General features: G+C 38.3%; 1 protein-coding gene across 10 annotated transcripts in view; it reads right to left on the bottom strand.

The window, feature by feature from the left end:
• The window catches only part of ACYP2 (acylphosphatase 2), a 182,771-nt gene that overhangs the window by 78,199 nt on the left and 84,598 nt on the right, over positions 1 to 19,974 (bottom strand). The window contains exon 4 of one of the 10 annotated variants that reach the window (XM_054509877.2): positions 17,385 to 17,433. The exons of the other annotated variants lie outside the window; for them this stretch is intronic. Coding sequence (XP_054365852.1) covers positions 17,385 to 17,433 — 49 coding nt within the window. The remainder of the gene's footprint in view (positions 1 to 17,384; positions 17,434 to 19,974) is intronic. 10 annotated transcript variants of the gene reach the window in all.

Raw genomic sequence — 19,974 nt, forward strand, 5'->3', positions numbered from 1 at the left:
GAATGCAAGCTGGTACAGCCACTCTGGAAAACAGTATGAAGGTTCCTCAAAAAGGTGAAAATAGAGCTACCCTATGACCCAGCAACTGCACTACTGGGTATTTACCCCAAAGATACAAATGTAGGGATCCGAAGGGGTACGTGCAGCCCGATGTTTATAGCAGCAATATCCACAATAGCCAAACTATGGAAACAGCCAAGATGTCCATCGACAGATGAATGGATAAAGAAGATATGGTATATATATACAATGGAATATTATGCAGCCATCAAAAGGAATGAGATCTTGCCATTTGCAACGATGTGGGTGGAACTGGAGGGTGTTATGCTGAGCGAAATAAGTCAATCAGAGAAAGACATGTATCACATGACCTCACTGATATGAGGAATTCTTAATCTCAGGAAACAAACAGGGTTGCTGGAGTGGAGGGGGGTGGGAGGGATGGGGTGGCCGGGTGATAGACATTGGGGAGGGTATGTGCTATGGTGAGCACTGTGAATTGTGTAAGACTGTTGAATCATAGACCTGTACCTCTGAAACAAATAATACATCATATGTTAAAAAAAAAAGAAGAAGATAGCAGGAGGGGAAGAATGAAGGGAGGGAAATCAGAGGGGGAGATGAACCATGAGAGACGATGGACTCTGAAAAACAAACTGAGGGCTCTAGAAGGGGCGGGGGTGGGAGGATGGGTTAGCCTGGTGATGGGTATTAAAGAGGGCACATTCTACATGGAGCACTGGGTGTTATACACAAACAATGAATCATGGAACACTACATCAAAAACTAATGATGTAAATGTATGGTGATTAACATAACAATAAAAAATTTTTTAAATGAATTTAATAAAGCAGAAATAAATGGGTATCTTCTTAACTTGATAAAATATACCTTGGCCCCAAAGTGACCACTGTGCTTCCTGGGCAACAGTAGAGGTATTCCCACTCAAGTAAGGAACAAAGAAGGACATTCACATTCACTTGTCACCACTATTACTTAACAGTACTTGATGTTAGACAATACAGTTAATAAGAGAAAATAAGTAGAGATACAGAAATGTAGAGAAGGAAATAAAAATATCACCATTTGTTATTGTGGGAAACCTGAGATATTCAACTGAAAAAGTACTATAAACAAAAAAAATTAATAAAGTAACATGATATAGAATTACTAGAGAGAGATCAGTAAATTTCAGGTGAACAAACACAGCAAATTAGAAGAGGAAATGAAGGAAGAAAGGATGTAAGTAAAGGATGAAATATCTAAGAAAAATAACTTTAGAAATATTTAAGATTTACAAATACACAAAGACGTGTAGAAAAGAAATGGCATAACAAGTTCTTAGATAGGAAGTATCAAACTCAAAGTGATCAGTTCTTCCTAAGAAAAATTTAAAAGTTATTATAATTAAAATAAACAAGTCCAAAAATTGAGGAAGGGTCAGAGAGAGACAAATTCTAAAGTACATTAAAAAACAATAACAACAATTTGAAGGAAATTCCCCAAAAAAAGAGTAGAAATGTGGGGGTGCCTGGCTGGCTCAGTCAGTAGAGCATGCAACTCCTGATCTTGGGGTCGTGAGTTCAAGCCCTACATTTGGGGTAGAAGTTACCTAAAAAAAAAAAAAAAAAAAAAAAAAAAGCAGAAATGAGGGGATGTATTCCTAATACTTACTATAAATTAACGTAAAGCTGCAATAATTAAAAGTGTAATCTTGACACGATAATAGATGAATCAATGGAATGCAAACGGAAATCTAGAAATAGGCCCTACTGCATACAGAACTTGGTGTAGGATAAACATGGTATCTGAAATCATTGAGGAAAAGACAACTCAAAAAACTCTAAAAACTGGAGAGACATTTTTAGTAAAATTAATTTGGATTTATGCCTCATAATGTACACCAGGTGAATTTCAAAGAATATTTAAATTTTTAAAAATGAAATAAAAAAAACTAGAAGAACACAAAAGGGGATTTCTTTATTAACTTGGAATGGGGAAGACTTTCTCTTATTTGAAGTCTGGAGACATTAAGGAAAAAATTGATACATACATAAAGGATAATAGTGATAAATAAATGTAGTTCATGAAAAAAATTTAAAATCTACATGGTCAACATCCATTCATGACAAAAACTCTTAACCAATTAGGCACAGAAGGAACATATTTCAACATAATAAAGGCCATATATGACAAGCCCTCAGCTAACATCATATTCAATGGTGAAAAGGATGAAAGCTTTTACTCTAAGTTCGGAAACAAGACAAAGGTATGGACTCTCACTACTCCTATTCAACAGAGTACTAGAAGTCCTAGCTAGAGCATCGGGGCAGGCGGGGGGGGGGGGGGGGGGAGAGAAGAAGAGAAGAAAAAGAAATAAAAGGTATCAGAATTGGGAAAGAAGAAGTAAAAATGTCTCTATTTGTAGACAGCACAATTTTATTTTAGTAAATCCTAAAGACTGAACCAAATTGTTAGATCTAATAAATGAATTCAGTAAAGTTGCAGGATACAAAGTAAACAAAACCACTAGCATTTCTATATACTAACAACAAAATTTCTGAAAAAAAATAAATCCATTTACAAAAGCATCAAAAACAATAAATACTTAGGAATGAATTTAACTAAGGAGATGAAGGATTTCAATGCTGAAAACTCTAAGATACTGATGAAAAAAATCAAATAAAACATGAATAAATGGAAAGGTATCCCCTGTTCATGGGTTGGAAGAATATCATTAAAATATCAATGCTACCAAAAGCAATCTATAGACTTAGTGCAATCTCTATCATGAGTCCAATGGTAGTTTTTACAGAAGTTAAAAAAAAAAAAAAAGAAACTAAAATTTGTATGGAACCACAAAAGACCATCCCCCAAATAGCCAAAGAAATTCTGAGAAAGAAAAACAAAGCAGGAGGCCTCACACCCCTGATTTCAAGCTATACTATAAAGTTATAGTCACTAAAACAGTATAAAAACAGACAAATAGACCAAATGGAACAGAATCAAGAGCCCAGAAAGAAACCCAAGCATAGTCACTCAAATAATATTTGACAAAGGAGCCAAAAATACTCAATGGAGAAAAGACAGTCTCTTCAATAAATGGTGCTAGGATCATTGGATATTCACCTGTTAAAGAATGAAATTGGACCCATATCTTACACCAAAAAATTAACTCAAAATGGATTAAAGACTTAAGTGTAAGACCTGAAACCATAAAACTCATAGAAGAAAAGAGAGACAAAGCTCCTTATCATAGGTCTTGATGATTTTTTAGATACAATACCTAAAGCACAAGCAACAAAATAAAAGTGGAACTACATCAAACTAAAAAGCTTCCACACAGCAGGAGAAACCATCAACAAAATGAAAAGACATCCTATGGAATGAGAAAAAATATTTGCAAACCGTGTATGTGAAAAGGGGTTAATACCTAAAACATATAAGGAAATCGAGTCCCAGGATGCTAATAAAAACACATAACCCAATTAAGAAATGAGTAAAGGACCTAAATAGACATTTCTCCAAATCCAAAGAAGATAAACAGGTACATGAAATGATGCTTAACATCACTAGTCATTAGGGAAATGCAAATTAAAACCATGATGAGGTATCACCTCACGCCTGTTAGAATAGTCATCATCAAGAAGACAAGGGATAACACAAATGCTGGTGTGGATCTGGAACAAAGGCCATCCTTGTGCACTGTTGGTGGGATTGTAGATTGGTACAGTCACGATGGAAAAGAGTATGAAAGATGCTCTAAAATACAAGTACCATATGATCCAGCAATTCCACTTTGATGAATGTATTCACAGGTAACAAAAATACTAACTTGAAAATATATCTGCACCCCCATATTCCTATCAGTATTACTTACAATAGCTACCACATGGAAAGAACCCAAGTGACCACTGATGGATGAATGGATAAAGAAGTTGTGCTATATACATACAATGGAACATTATTAAGCCATAAAAAAAAAAACCCACAAAGACATCCTGCCATTTGTGATAATATGGATGGACCTTGAAGGCCTTACGCTAAGTGGGTAAGAGAAAGCCAAAACCTGTATGCTCTCACTTTATTGTGAAATCTAAAAACAAAAACAAAAAACCAAACCCATATAAAAAGAGATGAGACTTGTGGTTACTAGAGATGGGGCGGGAGAGGGAGGTTGATTGGAGGAAACTGGTAGGAAGGTACAAATTTCCAGTTTTAAGATAAAGTACCAGGGATGTAATATACAGCATGATGACTACAGCTAACACCGCTTTGTGATGTATAAGAAAGTTGTTAAGAGGGTAAATCCTGAAAGTTCTCATGACAAGGAGAAAAATTTTCCCCCTTTATTCTTTTCCTTTTATTATATCTATCTATATGAGAAGACAGTTAGCTGAACCTACTGTGGCAGTCATCCCACAGTGTATAATGCAAGACATCACACTATATGCCTTCAACTTACAGTGATGTAGGTCAATTATTTCTCAGTAAAACTGGGGGGAAAGACTTTAAAAATCTACATGATAAAAAAAAATCCATAAGCAAGTCAAAAGAAAAATGACCAACTGGGAATACATAATTTTGTATCACCAAATTTCTAGAATGGTGAGAAAGGATTACACTGAAAGGTTGCAAATCACTGATCCAGGGATTCACCAAAGAAGGATGCTAACTTCACTTTATGTATTTATTTCACCTAAGGTGCCAAGTAAATGTTTCTTCCATCAAATATAATTCTACTTTCCATTTTAATGGAGGAAGCCAATAACCACAAGGTCACCAGGACAAAATGAGTAAGACAAGCCTGCACCTGTCTCAGAGGACATCAGTGATGGGCAAGGTCACTTTGGGATTACTAAATTCTGGAAGGATATTCTATTTAACAAGCCTGTCATTTCCATCTTGTTTGATGCTGTGTTTTAACTGCTGCAGACTGCAGTGACCACGCCATCAAAGTCATTTCTGGAGTGGTGTGCAAGAGTTTGCACAGATGATCACAAATGTTATAAACACAGCAACACTGTTACTTTCACCAAGTATGCCAGGTAGTCATGGCCTCTGCACTTTTATTAGGCCTCTTAGAAATACACAACTCTAGGGCACCTGGGTGGCTCAACGGTTAAGCGTCTGCCTTCAGCTCAGGTCATGATCCCAGAGTCCTGGGATCGAGTCCCGCATCACATCGGGCTTCCTGCTCCTTGGGAGCCTGCTTCTCCCTCTGCTTCTCTCTCTCTCTCTGTCTCTCATGAATAAATAAATAAAATCTTTAAAAAGAAAAAAGAAATACACAACTATATATTATTTCATCTGAAATATTTTTGTACTCTTAACAGCAATGCATTTGAGTAAATCTGGTACTACTGAAATATGGTTTATCTCTTGGACAAGAACTTTATTTGATCATTCAAGAGAAGAATATAATTGCCTCTGTGTCTCCTGACATATATAAATCTCGGTCTCTCTCTCTTTTTTTTTAATTATGTTATGTTAGTCACCATACAGTACATCATTAGTTTTTGACGTAGTGTTCCATGATTTATTGTTTGCGTATAACACCCAGTGCTCATTGCAATACGTGACCTCCTTAATCCCATCACTGGGTTAACCCATCACCCTATCCCTCTCCTCTCTGAAACCCTCAGTTTGTTTCCCCAGGGTCCATAGTCTCTCATGGTTCTTCTCCCCCCCTGAGCCCACCCCCCTTCATTTTTCCCTTCCTTCTCCAATGTCCTCCATGTTATTCCTTATGCTCCACATATAAGTGAAACCATATGATAATTGTCTTTCTCTGCTTGACTTATTTCACTTAGCATAACCCCCTCCTGTTCCATCCATGTCGATGCAAATGGTGGGTATTAATCCTTTCTGATGGCTGAGTAATAATATTCCATTGTATATATGGACCACATCTTCTTTATCCATTTGTCTGTTGAAGGGCATCTTGGCTCCTTCCACAGTTTGGCTGTTGTGAACATTGCGGCTTTGAACATTGGGGTGCATGTGCCCCTTCTTTTCACTACATCTGTATTTTGGGGGTAAACACCCAGTAGTGTAATTGCTGGGTCATAGGGTAGCTCTATTTTCAACTTTTTGAGGAACCTCCACACTGTTTTCCAAAGTGGCTGTACCAGCTTGCATTCCCACCAACAGTGTGAAAGGATTCCCCTTTCTCCACATTATGGAGGTTCCTCAAAAAGTTAAATCTCGATCTCATGGAGGAAAAAAGTAAAACCACAAAACTTTTTTGCAGTCTCTTCCAGTTTGACTTTGGACAGAACAACCCAATAACATTACGAGTTTCAATTAAAGAGGTTTGAGGGAAAGCCCAGGGTTACTGCACCTACAGTCATTTCAGTGAGTTTTTTCAAATTAAGTCTACCTCCTGAGCACCTGAGTACATGCTTGAAAAACATTGTGTTAGAAGGATTTCTTTTTTAGGTTCAGTATCACACAAAGCAACTAGATATTTCAAAAACAGTCCAAGAACATACTGTGTCATAAGAATGCTATTTCCATGGAAATTTGGATAATGGTCAACTGGCATATATTATAAATAGTTTCCCATGCTATGCCTAAATTAGAAATCAATTCAACTTATAATAACTGAATTAACTTAATTAGCAAATATTTTTCATGGCCTCCCTTTACCAGGCATTTGGGGAGGGGATAAGAGTGCTCCATTTTGGTACTCCTTGCTCTAAGGATGAAAAGAATACATTCTTGGGACCATGTCAAAGGTACTTGCTCCCCAGCTAGCCAAAGGAAGAGAAAAGAACACAAATCAAGACTAACAGATTTAAAATCAAGATTTTTATCAAGAAAATGACAAAAAAAAAAAAAACACACCTCTTACCTTCAACAAGAACACAGATTCATCCCCTCAGCCTAAGCATTTTCTTTCTAGAATTACTAAAATAAAGTCAAGTGCTAGACCTAATTTATATGTCAAAGGTGAAAGGGACCTTATTTGGCAGCCTGAGCCACTGAAGCCAGAAAAACGTACTCAAGGTCAGCCCGTGAGGGAACAGGAGCCCTAGGTCCGGCCCCCAGATCTTCTGTCCCCAACATCATGGTGCTCCTCACTCCATCTGCAGGGGAGCTGCACATCTCAATTGCACCCTTTGTAATACAAGTCTGAGTCCTGGGAATTTTAACTTGCCATGGGTATGAGGAGGCAGGAGATGCTGCAATGGCAAAGTTCTGACCACCCATAAAGATAGGAAAACTCAAAGTTGGAGGAGAAAGTTATAGATGTCTTTGGGTATGGTACAGGAGCTCTGATTGCAGACATTTCCAAGTTATTAGATAAAGAAACATCTCCAGAGTAGAGAAGAAGAGTGAGTTCTCCGGGCCACATAGTTTGATGTATTACTTTATAGAAAAGACCATTTTCTTTTTTCATTCTTTGCCTGCCGAAAAGGTTTCAGTACACATGCAGAGGGATTCCAGAATGAGGTGTGCTTTCTACTCTAAATTAATACACTGTTACCGACTTTATTCATCAATCTCTTCTTAGTTACGAGATTATGACTTCATTCTTCACCTAAAATTTACTTTCTCAAATTTATGTCACAGTGACACTCCCTAGCCCCACCCCAGCCACCTCTGTGGGCAGTCTCAGCCCCACCCACCTGGATTACAGTAGCCCTAGAGCCCTCTCAACCCTCCACTTGGTCACAAAGGCAAGAGCACACCTTTAACTTCATTTTGAGAAGAAATTCCCACCTCTAATGGCAGAACGCTTGGCCCCCAGACCACTGGAGTCACACTTCTTTCTAAGGAACACTGTTAATTTTAAATTGCTGAGTATATGTATAATTTTTGTTATAAACACTTTTTTTAAGGGCTTGTTTTTTATAGTACTTCTCACAAGAGAAGAATCCTAAAAATACAGAAATGAAAAAACTCATATGTAAACATATGACATTTAAAAATATTTACCAGTTTCTTCTTCCCTATTCCACCATGAAAACAGCATATCTGGCCTTTCAGTGAGCTGTGACCAAGCCCCTCTATTTAGAGCTTCTCTGCCATACCACCTTCTTAGGTCACCATGAGTGGTAAAGTAAGAATTACATTAAATTTTAGTGCAGCTACAGTAATGCTGTGCCCCTTACAGCCTTGGTGGCTTAGACAACCCCCTGGTGTTTCTTAGTGAGAAACACTGAGACCAGTGTTTCTAACACGGACATAGGGCATAGCCCTCCTCCTCCTCTAGTTCCTATCAGATGCTAACAATCCTGTTTCAAGGACGAGGAATGGGAGGAGCTGTGCGGTGGTGGATGCTTTCCTTCTTAACCTTTCTAGGAAGTGCTTATTTACATCATTAGCTTCATTCTCGGCAGGGCCACGCAAGGAGGCTCTGAGTTGATGGCTTTCTCAATTCCATTTCGGTTTTTGAGCTGGCTAAGTTTGTTTTAAGCTGCCTAAAAGAACAAGACAGAGGCCACTCTTGATGTCTTTACAGACAGTGAAATGCTACGGTATGGCATCTCTTCTTTAAGGCAGGATCCCCCTGAGACATTCCTGCAAAGTCAGCACAGTCCATGAACACCAGGAAGGCATGCTGACCTTGGGCTACCTGGCAAAATAGTGGGCAGCAGTCAGACAACAAAAACAAGCAAACAAACAAACAAAAAACCCTTACTATTAGGAGAGTCCAGTCTCTCTAGACAACTAGCTTTGACCTACACTATAGATTCTTTCTGAGTAGCTATAATGGCAGCACATCATGTATAAGTCTAGGCATTATAGGTGGATTCATGGTTTATTTAGGGGAAGAAACTGATGAAGACATTTAGAAATCAGAGTTAGTTTTGCCCATAAAAAATGATCTATTCATGTGTGTCCCTAAACAGCTACACAATAAACAAATGAAATAGATGAAACAATACCCCAGTGCTGCCCAATTTAGCCTCTGTACTTATAAGCATTCAGAGTATCTTAAAAAAGTTAATAAATTTTTCTGTGCAGTCACAATAATTTCACACTATGAAAAATACTCTAGTCCTGAATGTACAAATTTATTATTTCACTGGAAAATAATGGAGCTTATTTGGTACGTGCTGTAAACTGAACTGTATACCCCCCAAAATTTGTATGTTGAAGCCCTAACTCCAATGTGATAGTATTTGGAGATGGGGCCCTCAGGAGATAATTAGGTTTAGATGAGGTAATGTGGGGTTCAACTGCTGAGATTAGTGCCCTTATAAGAAAAGAAGAAGACACCAGCACACGCGCGCTCTGCCGTGTGAGGACACAGCAAGGATGCAGCCATCGGCAAACCAGGAAGATGGTCCTCACCGGAACCTGACCATGTTGGTACCCAGATCTCAAATTTCTAGCCTCCAGACCTAAAACAATATAAATCTCTGTTGTTTAAGCCACCCATTCCATGGTATTTTGTTATGGCAGTCCAAGCTAATACAGGTTTAATTTTTTTTTTTAATTAAAATATCTTTAAAAAGTTAAAGCACATGGGGCACATGTCTAAACTAAGAGACAAGATGCCAATTAATGCACTACTGGTTATTTACCCCAAAGATACAAATGTAGTGATCCGAAGGGGTACGTGCACCCCAATGTTTATAGCAGCAATGTCCACAATAGCCCAACTATGGAAACAGCCAAGATGTCCATAGACAGATGAATGGATGAAGAAGATGTGGTATATATGTACAATGGAATATTATGCAGCCATCAAAAGGAATGAAATCTTGCCATTTGCAATGATGTGGATGGAACTAGAGGGTATTATGCTAAACAAAATAAGTCAATCAGAGAAAGACATGTATCATATGGTCTCACTGATATGAGGAATTCTTAATCTCAGGAAACAAACTGAGGGTTGCTGGAGTGGTGGGGGGTAGGAGGGATGGGGTGGCTGGGTGATGGACATTGGGGAGGGTATGTGCTATGGTGAGCGCTATGAATTGTGTAAGACTGATGAATCACAGACCTGTACCTCTGAAACAAATATATGTTTTTAAAAAAATAAGATAGTAGGAAAGGAAAAATGAAGAGGGGGAATCGGAGGGGGAGATGAACCATGAGAGACTATGGATTCTGAGAAACAAACTGAGGGTTCTAGAGGGGAGAGGGGGTGGGGGAATGGGTTAGCCTGGTGATGGGTATTAAAGAGGGCATGTATTGAATGGAGCACTGGGTGTTATACACAAACAATGAATCATGGAACACTACATCAAAAACTAATGGTGTAATATATGGTGATTAACATAATAAAAAAATAAATTAAAAAAAAAGGTCCAGTTGGTTTACCTGGTTGGTTCAAACCAAGTATTTAAGGAAAAAATAACATGCCTTTTATACAAGTTCTTCCAGTGAACAGAGGAGAATAGAAAACACCCTCTGGCTCATTTTAGGAGGTCAGCATAACCTTAATACCAAAGTACAACAAGGGCATTAGTAGAAAGAAAAATTATACTCCAATTGCAGTTATAGACATAGGATTTTTGCATCTAAGCAGAACATTAGATTAAATGAATATGGAAATATTTAAGACAGCTAATATACAATGATTCAGATGGGTTTATTTCAGAAATGGAAGGTTAGTTTAATATTTGAAAATTCAGTCAGCAATGCAGCTCATCTATAGTGACAGCAGATGGTCATCTATGGTGATAGCAACAGATCAGTGGCTGTCCAGGAGTCTGTGTGGAGGGGCGTCTCCAGGGAAGGGACTAGAGACAGATTTTGAAGGGCATGAAGATACTTTCAGAGGGAAGCGATAAATATGTTCATTATATGATTTCAGTGATAGTTTCATAGGTATATACATATATGAAAAATGATCCCACTATATAATACAAATATGTGAAGTTTATTTTATGCTATTATACTTCATTAAAGTTGTTTTAAAAAACAATAAAGAGGGTGCCTGGGTGGCTCAATCAGTTAAGCGTCTGCCTTTGGTTCAGGTCATGATCCCAGGGTCCTGTGACTGAGCCCCACATCAGGCTCCCTGCTCAGTGGGGAGCCTGCTTCTCCCTCTCTCTCTGCTGCTCCCCCTGCTTGTTCATTCCCTCCCCCCCCCCGTCTCTCCTTCTCTTTCTCTGTCAAATAAATAAATAAATAAATTTTTAAAAAAAGGATAAAGAAGTTGTGGTATATTTATACAACGGAATATTACTCAGCCATAAAAAAGAATGAAATCGGGGCACCTGGGTGGCTCAGTTGGTTAAGCGACCGCCTTCGGCTCAGGTCATGATCCTGGAGTCCCGGGATCGAGTCCCGCATCGGGCTCCCTGCTCGGCAGGAAGTCTGCTTCTCCCTCTGACCCTCCCCCCTCTCATGTGCGCACGCTCTCTCTCTCTCTCTCTCTCTCAAATAAATAAATAAAATCTTAAAAAAAAAATGAAATCTTGCCATTTGCAACAATGTGGATGGAACTAGAGTATATTATTCTAAGTGAAATAAGGCAGTCAGAGAAAGACAAATATTATATGATTTCCCTCATATGTGGAATTTAAGAAATTAAACAGATGAACATAGGGGGGAGAAAAGAGAGATGCAAACCATAAAACAGACTCCTAGCTAGAGAGACAAATAGAGGGCTGCTGGAGGGAAGGTGGGCAGGGGGGTGGGTTAAATGAGTGATCGGTATTAAGGAGGGCACTTGTGGTGGTGAGTACTGGATGTTAAATTTTTTTTAAAATAAAATAAAATCAGTTGGCCAATTAAAAAAAAATCTATCAGTAATGTATCACATTAAGAGAATAAAGACTCCACATGATCATCTCAACAGAAATGAAGAAACATTTGATAAAAGTCAACTTCCATTCATGATTTTAAAAAACAACTCTTAGCTAACAGTGAAAGTAATTTCCTTAGATAGATAAAGACTATCTTAAAAAACAAAAAACAAAAACAACTCCTATAGCAAAACATCATAGTTCAAATTAAAGCTTTCCATGTGAGACTGGGAACAAGAGAAAGATGTCTTCCCAGTACCACTTCACCTCTTGCTCCATTATGCCCCTCCCTGATTTGAGTGACACTGACCACAGCCTCAGGTATAGGTCTGAGCTAAGCAGTTGAACAGATTCCTCTTGTCCAGTGGTTTTTTTTTTTTTTTCAATCACGTCCAAGCCTTTTTTTTTTTTTTTTTTTTTTGACAGAGAGAGACACAGTGGAAGAGGGAACACAAGCAGGGGGAGTGGGAGAGGGGGAAGCAGGCTTCCCCCCAAGGAGGGAGCCCGATTCGGGACTCGATCCCAGGACCCTGGGATCATGACCTGAGCCAAAGGCAGACACTTAAGGACTGAGCCACCCAGGCACCCCTTGTCCAGTGATTAATCCAAGGAAGGACAAGGATAAGCTAGTCAATGCACTCCAACCCCCTACTCCCAGTGACTGTGTCAAAGGCATCACAAGATCTAAATTGGTCCAGTCAAAGGAAGACAAGAGTTTGTCTGGGAGAAGAGAAGCTCTCATTCCAATGGAGAGTATAGTATCAAGATGCAATGATTTCTAATACAATAAGGGGAACCAGGGAGGAAGACAGAGTGAAAAGAATCAGAGAGAAATAGAGCCCAGTCAAGAATTATACTGTGGTGTGTGTGTGTGTGTGTGTGTGTGTGTGTGAAAAATTCCCTTTATTTTTTGAGCCAGATTGGTTCTGCTTTTCTGTTATTTGCATCCCAAAGCCTCCTGATACAGTCTGGTTACATAAAGTACCATAATTAGTTCAAATCAATAGAAAAACTAAGGCAGACAAAAGTCAAAAGAATATATGCCCTAAAAGAAAATACACACAGTTCAAAGTTGTGGTACACAGTTAGAAACCAAAACTTTCCTTCAAAGAATGTCTGTTCTAATTAAATGACATAATATATGGAAATCATTTAGCACAGGGCCGGATGCAAACCAGGCCATCACCATTAACTTCAGACAGCTAATGATGCAGCAGGCTTTGCAGAGTGCCCAGGGAGGCAGGAAACAGTCTTTTATGTCAAAAGTATCTTCTTACAGTGTGAAATAATTTGACTCGATTGTCGTAAAATTCAGGTGCCAATGAGTGTTAACAGTGTTTACTGGAAACCTACATTTGCAACTTTACATACATTTGTTTTTTCATAAGGACCCTGCAAGATAGGTACTATTCCCAACGGACCCATCAAGAAACAAATTCAGAGAAGTGAACCGACTTAGCAGCTGGGTAAAAGCTGACCTGCTTTCACCTCAGGTCCCAACTCCGACTCAGAACGGACGTCACAGAAAGTCACTCTAATTCCTGGATGCATCCTGTATTTTAACATTTTTTCTTTTGGACATCTCAGACTTGGTTCATAGTAACAAAGCTATTTTCTGAACAGATCATGACAAATGCACAGATCAAGAGAAAGATTTTTGAAGAGAAACCACCCCATATTATGGCAGTCATCTAGAAAACAGCTTCCTGACACAAATGAAGCTAACTTGGGTTCTTCAAAACATTTTTGGGAGATTTTTAATAGCCCTTATAACGAGATCTAGAAAATCATGAGCTTTAGAAAGAATAGATAATTGTACAGTCTTTGGAGCTGTTCTAAGATAAAATATGGAAGCAGTAGATAAACACCACATGAAAGAAAAAATAAAATTGCTTTTTTCTTCCACAGAATAGAGGTTGGGAATAGAAAACGTAAACCATTTAAATGACTCTCCTAAGTACTACTATCTTGAATGTTTACTCTATCTTTTAAGGATACAAATCCTATCTATTCTCCAAAAGTTATTATAAGTCAGAATAAACAAGTGACATGAATATTAATGAACAATTCCATATCTATTTGTTCTTTCTAATAATCTCCCAAATGTCTTAGCAAACCCCACATTCAATAAATTACATAACATACTATGTTTGTTTAAAAAAAAAATAGTAAGAGAATAGAACTTTAGATTGGGCCCTAAGATATATGTGAAAGGATGCTATTTAAGTTTGTGATTATGCTATGAAAGTTCATCGCCGTATTCCAGAGTCTTGGCTAATCATCTCCCACCATCTCCCCCAGGTAGGGGTTGCCATGGGGAAGAAATGATGTTAGTGAAATGAGTAGATTCTAGCCTCTTCCCTGGAACTCTAACCCACTCTGATTAGGCTGTCATGGCTTACCCAGATGGTGTCCTTTCTTCTCTTTCCCTCTGAGCTGAATCTATGAAATTAACCTGACCTCCAGTTATGCATCCAGCTCTGGGGTCAACTCCAGCTCTCAACAGGTGAGATAGGGTAAGAAATCCTTTGTCAAGATCTTCCTATCCCTGCCCTGAATTATGGTTTCTTCGACTTTACTCTGATTTTACTCCCATCCCCTGTGCTGGGTTCTTTGCCTTGTATTCCAGTTTCCCATGATTGGGTTTCTTACTGTGCCGTCTCAATCTCCTTGTAATGGGTCCTTAATACTTCACGGGAGACTCCTACAATACACAGGGCCTGCTGGACTGGACCTTTTGTTTTGTTTTTGTTTTTAAGAATTACATTGGTATTTGGGCCACTTCCTAAGTAATTTAGAACTTGGCTTCTGTTAGGGCCATATTCCACCAGATCCACACCATCCCCTTACCTGTTAACAAATTTGATGAATTAGGAATCTACTTTTCACATTCATGGGAGGCAGTATGGCATACTGGTTAAGAGTGTAGTTTTGGCAATCAGATTCCCCAGGTGTGAAAGCTAGCTCAGCTATGTATGACCTTGAGTAATAAGATTCTTAATCTCTGTATACCTTGATTTCTTCATTTCCTTAACAGAGATAGAGACAGCACCTGCCTCACACATGAATTATCTGTCGATATGGCTAATAAATAATGACCACTCCATAAAAATTAGCTGTTGTTGGGCACCTGGGTGGCTCAGTTGGTTAAGCGACTGCCTTCGGCTCAGATCGTTATCCTGGAGTCCCAGGATTGAGTCCCACATCGGGCTCCTTGCTCAGCAGGGAGTCTGCTTCTCCCTCTGACCCTCCCCCCTCTCATGTTCACTCTCTCTCTCATTCTCAAATAAATAAAATCTTTAAAAAAATTAGCTGTTGTTATTATTATGGTTCCTATCTACCCATCTATGGAATTATAGGCTGCATTACTATCTTTGGGTCTTGCCTAATGCTGGAGATCTGCCTGATCCCATATCTATTCACTTGTGATCTGCCTCCCTACTCCTATGTAAATTTTTCCTTCTTAATTTACAGTAAATGTAATCACTTTCCCAAAAGAAAGTAGTAAGGGATGGAAATCCATTACTTGCTTCTATCTTCCTTTCCTTTCAAAGAGGAAGGAGCTATTGTTTACCCAGCCTGAACCTGTTCACACTTCTCTGTATCTAGGAGATGTTACTTTTATAGCCACTCTGTCATCATGGCTTATCTTAAAGAGCAACTGGAGTTTAGTTTGTGAGCTGCTGATGTGTAAGTTTTGCAAAAATCAAGCCAAAATGGTAGTAGCTTTGGGTACTGACCTGTTCCATTCCTACAAGGCCTTAACCCTAGAATTTTTAAGCTGTGACCTGAAAGATGGAATCTGAAAATAGACATGTATGAGCCTTTGCATCTGATTTCATTGTTCCAAATACTTGTGGAATTTTTATAAAATATAAACATAAATATTAACAATGAAAAATAAAGGTTAAATATTTTAGCATTCATTTACATGACTCTGCTATTATTCTATGCAATATTGATACCACTATCTATACACATAACACTACTTCTGATATTTTAAGGCTTTATCATGAAGAGTGGTAATGCATGACACCTTCAGACAAAGGGAAGCCAGAATTAGTGTACCTAGTTTATAAATTGAGTAAAAGAAATAAAATAAAAAGTGATTTACTCCAAACTCTTATAAGGAAGAGTTAAATAAGAAACCCAATCTCTAAACATCTAATACCTAGCTAAACTGCCTTTGGAAAAAGAAAAATTGTTACTCATTCTTTGTAAAAAGATACTCTAAATACATATAGCTATTAAGGCTGGATTTAAAACTGAAGACATCCTAACACTAACTGTCCAATTTGGAACCCTGAAGCAGTCAATTACCAAACTCAACTCACCTTCAATATTTATACCTAATGACTTACAGACAGATCTTCAGATTATATGTACCTTCACCAAACTAAATTCTTAACTAATTTCATAGACTTGGGCAGCTTTCCATCACTCCAGCCAAATGTATTGATCAAAATCCTGAATCTGTTTAGAAAAATGTTATCTTATATCTTTGAGCATCAAAATGAGTGCTACGAAGCATCAGCCTGTTCTGAAACTCTAATCTGGAACTGTGTTTTACACTGTGCTGGCTGCTAAGTGTGCATCATGGTAAGGGAGTGGTGAGGGAAGAAGCTACTGCCAAGTCTCAAGCTGGGCAAGAACATCAATCAGAGAAGACACCGTGTTCCCTTCCTATGGCTGAACTGTGTCACCTCTTCTAGCATTTACTTCTCCTCTCTGTGGTTTCACTTAGGAATTGATTACTTCAATGCATCTTGTGACCCATGGCCTGTGAATTCCCCTGTTACTTTTCAGGAGTAGATCGTGTAAGTAAATTCACCAGTGTTTAAAATGAACACCTCTTTCTTACCAGAAATGGCTCAACTCTTCCTGACATCGACACATTATTATTGAAAGCTCTATACTGTAAATTCTTTGTCCTTCCCGACCCTGCCCTTTCTCATTGCCTACAGCCAATAACAACAAGAGACTGTCTATCAGAGCAAACAGGGGCCTCACAATTGCACATAAAAATTCCAGATGCTCAACATCTTTTTTTTTTTTTTAAGATTGTATTTATTTATTTGACAGAGAGAGACACAGCGAGAGAGGGAACACAAGCAGGGGGAGTGGGAGAGGGAGAAGCAGGCTTCCTGCCAAGCAGAGAGCCCAATGTGGGGCTCGATCCCAGGACCCTGGGATCATGACCTGAGCCAAAGGCAGACGCTTAACGACTGAGCCACCCAGGCGCCCCGATGCTCAACATCTTTAAAAGACGGGTCCAGACTTAGCCAAGAGAATCCATTTTTACTCACTTAGGTATTTCAACAATTTTTGTTTTGAATTTTGAACATGGGCTTGGCTACCTTCTCCCAAAGCATTCAGTACAGCGTGTGACTTTATGATAACAGTGAGTATTTGAGCCACACTGGTGCCACTGTGGGATTTATACCATAAATACAAACAATTAAGACCAGCATGTTTACACAAGACTTCATCTTCTCACAAACTTTCCCATATTTTCTCTAAATATTTAGGTTAAAGTAGGCACCAAAGTAGCAATTCTACTGGAGTAGAACAGCAGTTAGATACAGTACAGAATTTGCTTTAATACCAGATTACTCCCCATGCGACCCCCTGGATGTTCTGTAGTTTTTTATCCTAGCTTAACTTCCTTACTTTACTTGGCATCTTCTGGCATCTTCTCCCCTCTCTGTTGTTGTATACCCTGAAAATGAACCGTTTATTTTATTATTTGTCTAAGAAAGAAGTTGGGAAGAAATCCTTCAGGCATTTTAGAGTCAAAAATGATTACCATTAATTGGGAGTAATCTTTGTCATTAGGTCCTCATTAATATGAATAGTATGTTATCTACTTATTTCCTTTAAAAACTATCAAAGATAAAGCTCACTAACAATTTAACTTTTGAATACAAAAGATTAGGTTAAAAATGACACCTGAAGATTTAGTGTCCAACAAAAACACTAGCAATAGAGTAGAACCTCATCCTGACAATGTTCTTGAAACCTGAAAAGAGCATATAAGAAATATGAAACATGACAAAACTGTAAAGAAGACACTAGTCCCGTCACTCCTCATCTATTAAAAGGAAAAATGGTATACTCAAGGGACCATGCGAATCTCTGTATCATTCCAAGTTTTAGTGTATGTGCTGCCGAAGCAAGCACAAATCAAAACCCAGTGAGATACCACCTGACACCTGTCAGAATGGCTAAACTCAAGAAGGCAGTAAATGACACGTGTTAGTGAGGATGTGGAGAAAAGAGAACCCTTGTGCACCATTGATGGGGATGCAAACTGGTGCAGCTGCTGTGGAAAACAGTATGGAGATTCCTCAAAAAATTAAAAAGAGAATTACCATATGGTCCACTAATTCCACTACTGGGTATCTATCTACCCAAAAAAAAAGGAAAACACTCATTTGAAAAGGTATACGCACCTCTACGTTTACTGCAGTATTATTTACAATAACCAAGACATAGAAGCATCCTAAAGGCCCATCAACAGACGAGTGGATAAGGAAGACATTAAGATACTAGATAAAGAAAATATTTGAGATAATGGATACTCACATTTTTAAAAAAATGTTTAAAGAAAAAAATGATTGTAGAATTTTGTTTGTAACCACCGTTTTTAAACATCCTAATTTTTTTCTTTTCTATGTTAAACAGTAAAAAATATCGTGGATTATTATATTTTTTTGTTTAGATACAACTTATACACAATGTTACATTAGTTTCAGATGTACAACATAATGTTTTCAGAAGTCTATACCACATGCTATGCTTGACCAGAAGTGTAGCTTAAATTACCCTATTTAATGATGGGAAAAAACATGCAAGATCCAGTCACAATAACTAATTCTTTTCTGTTCCAATCACACTCTGCCCAGCCTTCTTCCAGCTCACCCCTGCTAAGGATGAACAGCTGTGTTGTCCATAGCTGGATTGGATACTGCTGGAGGACAAGATCTGTATCTTGTCATTGTGTGTATCCCTAGCAATCATCATGGTGCCCAGACCTTTGTAAACACTGAATATTACTGAAATGATTGGAATTGGCATTCACTGGGGCCAGTGAAAGAGCCCTGACATTGCTGGGCCCCAGATTGGTGGTACCCTTCCTGCCATCTTTCAACCATTTAGGATTTGAAGACTATCCATTTTCAAACACACTGAGGGAATGAATTTAAGAGCAACCTTCCTTCTTCTCCATCTTGCCTACTTTTTTGCTCCACAAATATAATCACTAATGTCTATAGTTATTGTACAATACAAAGTACTTTCACATTTATTGTTTTTATCTGATCCTTACAACCTTTTGAGATAGGCAAGGCAAATACAATCCCTAGTAAACACATAAGGAATAAGAGGTTTAAGGAAGGTTAAAGAATTTGGTCAAGGTCACACAAAGGTAAAATATTTTTCAGTCTTAGTATTAAGACCTCACTAACAGTATGAGCACCTTAACACCAATGTCCAATGTGGAATCTTGAGACATCCCACTTTCAAAAGCATCTCACTTCTGAGATCTACCCCATCTTTCACTCACTCCCTTTTATTACTGCTTACATGTTTGAAACATGCCCTAGTGCAATGCTTTAATAAAGAAAATAATGTTTGTTAAGTAAAAAATAATACCACTATAATCATGAAATTAAAAAAAAGACAAAAAAACCATGAGTTCCTCAAAAAATCCCTAAGGTCAGCATCTTTGGTAAGGTTTTTATCTAAAGGAACTAATTCTGCCAAATTACTAGGAAAATTGCTTCCTAAATTAAAAATGAACCAATGAATATATTTGAAATGAGTGAGAATTAAAGTGTTCTTAGTCAACTGGTTTTTAGATTTCTCCCATTAAGAATAATTCTGACAGGGCACCTGGGTGGCTCAGTTGGTTAAGCGACTGCCTTCGGCTCAGGTCATGATCCTGGATCCCGGGATCGAGTCCCGCGTCGGGCTCCCTGCTCGGCAGGGAGTCTGCTTCTCCCTCTCTCGCTCCTCCCTCTTGTGCTCTCTCTCTCTCTCTCACTCTCTCTCTTAAATAAATAAAATCTTTAAAAAAAAATTTTAATTTCTGTCAGAATTATTCTTAAGTGGCCAATCATACAAGACAAGACAGTAGTCTGGGCTTATCCAGAAGCAGAAAGCAGTTCTTCAACCATATCTAATACAGTGTTGTAGAAGCAAATGCTTCAGACTCTTCAAATTTATACAAATAGCTAAATTCTAGACTCATAAACAAACT

The sequence above is a fragment of the Mirounga angustirostris genome, unplaced genomic scaffold (genome assembly GCF_029215605.1).
Source record: "Mirounga angustirostris isolate CCGP_5_RB_7025 unplaced genomic scaffold, mMirAng1.0.hap1 SCAF_10, whole genome shotgun sequence".
Classification (NCBI taxonomy): domain Eukaryota; kingdom Metazoa; phylum Chordata; class Mammalia; order Carnivora; family Phocidae; genus Mirounga; species Mirounga angustirostris.